Below are 6,369 nucleotides of genomic sequence, written 5' to 3'. Positions count from 1 at the left end.
CTATCTATCTATCTATAGATATAGATATATATAGATATATATAAATATATCTATATATATTTATCTATATCTATATATATAGATATAGATATATAGATATAGATATATATAGACAGATATCTATCTATCTATCTATAGATATAGATATATATAGATATATATAAATATATCTATATATATTTATCTATATCTATATATATAGATATAGATATATAGATATAGATATATATAGACAGATATCTATCTATCTATCTATAGATATAGATATATATAGATATATATAAATACAGACACACACACACATGGGTATATATGTGAAACATTTTTGGACCAAATTTCTCGTCAAATTAATCCGTTCCAACAGAACTTGAACTTTCTTCTTCACAACTGTTGACCGGATTAATAAGAAACTAATTCAGCTGGTAATAATTTAACTGACGATAAATTACTACAAAGAAGAACTTTTATTCTCACAGGATTCCACCAAGTTATTGTTTTTACAACATGAAACTCTTGCGTCCAGAACATCTGTGAACACCGAGGAGTCAGCAGCTGTTCCATGGTCGTCACCTCGCAGGAGGAAACGGCCGGGCGGCTCTCCTCCACACGTCAGTTTTCATTCACCACATCTTCACACTCACCATCAATACAACCAGGAAACCATTAAAGAGGTCACTTACCGAGGACGGCAAGCCGGGAGGGACCTTCCGCACTTTCTTTGTGTGGACGTCTGTGGTGGAGAAACAAAACGAGACAAAACGTGAGGTCCGACGGGCCGAGAGCGTTCGGTTCTCGTTTAAAGAAGCGCCTCTGAATTCACCGTCGTCACTCACAAAACCGGAGCAACACTAAAAGATGCGCAGCAGAAAACAACAAACACGGCATTGTTTAAATAAATAAACACACAGAGCAGCTTTTATGTTTTTTTAATCTCAAGGGGAGTTTTTATTTATTCACAAAGTGAAACTTTGAAGAGATAAAATAATAAGCTCATCTTTTTTTGGAAATCGTCCCAGAAATAGTTAATTTTTTTGTTGAATGGATGTTTGTCTCGTCTCAAGGACAACGCTACCGAGGCTGCGCTGCAACAAACATCCACCTGTTCATACAAAACAAACTTTATTTTGAAAAGCTCTGACAGGATGGACATTAAAAAATGTATTTATAAATGAACGGTTCACTCTTCTCCGGTGCTGAAGACAACAAACACGTTACTATTTGCAATAAAGTAAATGTTTTAGGCCACAAAAGAAACTAAATCATTTAAAACACTGAATTTGTTTTATCCTGTAAATAAATGCACCACGATGCGTTCACTTTCAGGCCATTTTGACGGGAAAGTAAAGATCACGGTTTCAAAATAAGTGAATAAAAACAGTGAAACATGATTTAAAAGATGTTTGTTCATGTTTATACAGATTAAAGTTTCACCTTAGAACCAGTGGAAGAACTTAAAGTCAAGTTCAGTAATACGACGTTTATTATTAATTTATTTATAAAAACTGCGTGTAAATAGTTTGATAGACCTTACAGCAGGGCTTTTCAACTAAACTGCTAAACTAAACTGGGGGGGGGGGGGGTCATCCATCAGTTATTGTCTTCAAGTTTGATTGAAGGTTAAAAGTCTAGTTTTATTTAAAAATGAACCCAACTGGGCCCAGCGGAGCTCACCAGTGGGTCGGATTTAGCCCCAGGGCCGCCTGTTGGATAACACTGCTCTATATGTCTGTTTATTATTATTACTTTTATCATTATCATTATTATTATTATTATTATTATTATTATTATTATTAATATTATTTTAACTGGCATCATCCAGTAACAGCACTGGACTTATATTTTGAATAAAAGTACTCTAATCACAAAATGTCATGGTATCCCAGAATTTAAAGTAAACTCAAATTAAAAGTCATTTCTAACATTTTAAAGTTTTAATATAAACATTAATTTAATTTTGCTGCCAAACTTAATAAAACTTAGAGCAAAGTAAAAACTCAACAGAATCGAGCCCTTCAGGGTTTATAAATATTAAACCAGTTTCCAGTGACGTTGGAACCAAATATTAAAGTGATCACAATAAAAACTTAATTTAACAACAAACTTATTTACGTCTTTAAGACTCGTATCAAATAAATAAAAAAACTGCTTCTAACAATAAAATTAGCAACATGTTTTATCAAATACTCTTTGGTGGTTTTACTGGTATTCTGTAGTTTGGATACAAAATACTCAAAACTTAAAACATCTTCTCTTTCATAAATATGTTATTAATCAAGAACATGTTCATTTAAAATCAAATAAATATGAACAGTAAAATTATAAACACGAGACCAAACACGCTTGCTTTACATTTATTTATTTTATGACCAGCGTTTACTAAGTGGCATACTAATGATAAGATATTAAGATTAAAACTTAGTTTTATTTGTAATAACCTAATTCTAACTTTGTCATATTAAAATCATGTTACATAATACAGTTATAATAATGTAGAAATATTGTTATAATAGTTATAATAATGTAGTAATTGTTAGTTATTATAATGTAATATTGTTATAATAGTTATAACAATGTAGCAATATTGTTATAATGCAGTTATAATATTGTAGTAATATTGTTGTAATGCAGTTCCTCATTTAGCCCATTTAAATTTTAATAGTGACAAAGTAAAAAATAAATAAAAATAAAACAGCTCAAGTGTTTTAGGGTTCAAAGAGACGTTCATGCAGGAAACAGGACGTTACATCATTTCATTCTTTTTAAACCTTTTCTATTTTCAGCTCGTTCCTAACAGTTAAATTTTAAATATTTCTACTTTGAAAGAGTTTTTAAACACGTCAGTCTTTTCACCAAAACCTCAGTTGTACCGGGACAGGAAGTGATTGTTTAATCTCATCTACTTCTTTGTTTATTGATGATTCAAGATATTTTTAAAGACGACGTGTCCTTCAAGACTTCAGCTTTTGTGTCGGAGCTTCTCACCAACGGTGTCCATGTGCAGCGTTCTCCTCCGTGGATTGGCCCCGTAGTGCTGGTAGTACTGACCCGCGGGCTTGGTGGGCGACGACGCCCCAGGACTCCCCAAACCCAACTCTCCTCCCAACATGGACTGGTCAGAACACGGGAAGAAACAAAACGAGTGATGGTCACACTGGTGAACAGATCAAGGGCCGAGCAGTCGACAAATTCTCCAGAAGTTAACCGTAACAAAAACTGTAAGTCAAGAATAAAAACAAGTTGCATTTTGGGTAACAACAAAAGGAAAAACATTTAAATGGTGATGTAAGATTAAAACAACATCTGGAATCATCTGGAAATGTTAAAAGTTAAATACAAATAAACAGAATTAGACAAATGTTTCTAATCCAGACGTAATTCAGAATATTTGATTTAATGACACGATCCTGAAATGATCATTTGAACATAAAAGATGAAAAGTCTCGTATTCAGAGCCTCGAGATGTTTGAGTGGAATGGTTCCATGTCCATGTTCATGTGTCCGTGTTCATGTGTCCGTGTCCATGTCCATGTCCATGTTCATGTGTCTGTGTTCATGTGTCCGTGTCCATGTCCATGTGTCCGTGTCCATGTGTCCGTGTCCATGTGTCCGTGTCCATGTTCATGTGTCCGTGTCCATGTGTCCATGTTCATGTGTCCGTGTCCGCGTCCATGTTCATGTGTCCGTGTCCATGTTCATGTGTCCATGTGTCCGTGTCCATGTCCATGTTCATGTGTCCATGTTCATGTGTCCGTGTTCATGTGTCCATGTTCATGTGTCCATGTTCATGTGTCCATGTTCATGTGTCCGTGTCCATGTTCATGTGTCCGTGTCCATGTACATGTGTCCGTGTCCATGTTCATGTGTCCGTGTCCGTGTACATGTGTCCGTGTCCGTGTACATGTGTCCGTGTTCTGAAACTGACAAACGAGAAATGTGACGGTTGACAACAGTCCGAACTCCGAGGACGAACGTAAAAACCCAAACGTTCATCAGAGCCGTTTCTGGGACACAAGGAACTCGAAGCAAAGAGGAATTCAGAATAAAGTTGATATTTTGGAACACATTTCTTCCTAAAGATCAAAAGACTTTGTAAAGATTAAAAACTAGACCAGTAACTCATAAATATATTTTTACTTCAACTTGTTTTTTGAAGATCGACAAACTGGTTCAAGAAAACTCGACACGTTGGAAACAGAGAAGCTTCTTCATGAACGAAACACGCCAACGTTTAACGTCCGGAACGAAGAACCGTGAAATTAAAGAACGAAACACTCGAAACGGAAGAAGAGTTGAAAATACCTGAAGTACTCAGAGTTACAGTGTGGATAGTAACTTTATAATAACTTGAAATATCAAAGTAATATCACTGTTAGTCATTAATGTTTCTGAAAGTCCACGAGAAGTTTCAGCATCACTCAGAGTCCAAACACCAAACTGGAGCCAGATTAGACGTCGAGCGACGTCGTTAATCTGATCCGGGCAGTGTCAGATTAAATTTATTCATTTCACTTGAAACTGTTTAAAATAAATCAAAATACATTAAATATAAACGTGAGTATCAAGACGAGACATTCTTATAGTTGAGCTAAAAAATAAAACGTCCCAAACGTTTATTTTCTATTTTCCGTTTGCCCGATTGTAGAAAATGTTGATGTTCAATGTAAATGTACAATATCTAAAATAAAAACGTATACATTTAAAACGTATAAAATAAAACCATTTGTTTAAAGTCTGCTGAAGAAAAACCTGATTTGTTTCGTTACAGAAGAACGTGACGGTTCTCTCAGACCATCCACCTCTTTTCTGTCCACAAACTTTACGAACTTTACAAACTTTATGAACTTTACGAACTTTACAAACTTTAAAAACTTTATTTCTTCCTTTAGATTTGATCGATGCACATTTTTTATTAAACTTTAACAACGTTAATAATTCAAACAGCTGCCGTCGTGCTGTTTTGTTTCTCTGACGCTGCAGAGCTAAATTAAAGTTTCACACAAACAACAATCTAAAACCCCAAACAAATCCAAAGCTCAAAACAGGATCCAGGGGGAACTCCTCTGCCTCCGTCCCTTCAAAGCCAAGCTGACGGGGGCAGGTCCGGTTCTGGTTCTGATGGTGTTTACCTCCAGGAGCGGGCCTTCATGTTGCTCAGCGTCGAGACGTTCGCCTCACAGCTCGGCCTAACTTCTCTGCGCCGCCGTTTCCCCTTCGACCCCCTCGAAGCTTGCGGCTCTGGTCACGGCTCAGACGTTGGTCTCGGCAGCAACAAGTGGCATCTGGGCCGATTCAGGGACCAGAACCCCCGCAGAAAGAGGCAGGAGGATGGAGGACGGGTCAACTTTTTCTTTTATTTTTCTCAAAGTGGCACAAAAAGTTTATTGAGGAGGTGAAAAAGGACCTGCGCCTCCTCCCCCTCCTCCTTTAAATAGACTCCTCCGTCGTTCCGCTGAGGCCCAGACGGTTTCCCAGCTCCTCGTTAAGTAATTAGTGCGTGGTGCGTTTCAGGCGGCGGGACTGTTTTTCAGGACCTCATCAGAATTCTCGTCAGCGAGTCGGTCGTGTGGAAACAAAAGTTGGCCTCGCCGAGCCGACGAGACTTTTCTCATGCTAAGCAGGCCCAAGTGGGCCAATTACTGGGCCAGCCTCGGCCTTAAAACAAAAGGGCCCTTGTCTTAAATAAAGTCAGTCTCTCACCCTGAGAGGGAGTCTGACACAAAGACCCAGTCAGCACCGCTGCAGTCCTCCTGCTCCTCGGTCCGGGGCCGGGTGTGACCGGGGGCTAAAAGGAGGTTCCCACTAAAACAAAAAGGTCTCGTTGATTCTGCTCCTCTTTCTTTTCTCCTCCTGGACTCGAGCATCGAGCCAGAGCAGCCGGTCTCCACGGCAACTAGACGAGCTGCAGAAGGAGGAAGGCCCGTCTGCGGTCTGGGTCCAGTCTGGTACCTGTCTGTGGTTCCACCACTCACCAGAGAACTCTGACTTCCATTAAACCGGTTCTTGAGCTGAACGCTGGGACGAGGACGGGATCATGAGGTTTTCTCCAGAAGCCATTTTGGTTTAGGTTTAAATTAAACCTGGACGTCAGTTAAAAATACTCGACAAAAAATAAAAAAACACTTTTTATTTTCAAACATGAAATTTAAAGAAACACTAGAAAGTTCCTGAGAAACTGACGTGGAGGCCATTTTAAAATGTAGATGACAAAAAAAGGTACGTTTTATAAATAACGTTTCTTTAAAGATGTGGAATTTGATCGATGATGTACGAGTTTTCTTCAGGGAGCGCTCCCCTCCGGGTCATGTGACCTCAGTCCCCTCCAGGTCATGTGACCTCAGTCCCCTCCGGGTCATGTGACCTCAGTCCCCT

The 6,369-nt window shown here is 38.3% G+C and overlaps 1 protein-coding gene across 3 annotated transcripts in view; it reads right to left on the bottom strand.

The window, feature by feature from the left end:
* Nucleotides 1-6,369, bottom strand: part of tcf4 (transcription factor 4) — a 212,260-nt gene that overhangs the window by 98,298 nt on the left and 107,593 nt on the right. For all 3 annotated transcript variants that reach the window (XM_037691932.1, XM_037691934.1, XM_037691933.1), the window contains exons 7-8: nt 2,983-3,109; nt 681-730 (exon numbers count right to left, since the gene is read on the bottom strand). In XM_037691932.1, the coding sequence (XP_037547860.1) occupies nt 681-730; nt 2,983-3,109 (177 nt within the window). The remainder of the gene's footprint in view (nt 1-680; nt 731-2,982; nt 3,110-6,369) is intronic.

Source organism: Nematolebias whitei, chromosome 18, assembly GCF_014905685.2.
Source record: "Nematolebias whitei isolate Nwh7 chromosome 18, NemWhi1, whole genome shotgun sequence".
Classification (NCBI taxonomy): domain Eukaryota; kingdom Metazoa; phylum Chordata; class Actinopteri; order Cyprinodontiformes; family Rivulidae; genus Nematolebias; species Nematolebias whitei.
The sequence above is the reverse complement of the archived record's forward strand: the minus strand, read 5'-3'. Positions and strand labels throughout refer to the sequence as shown.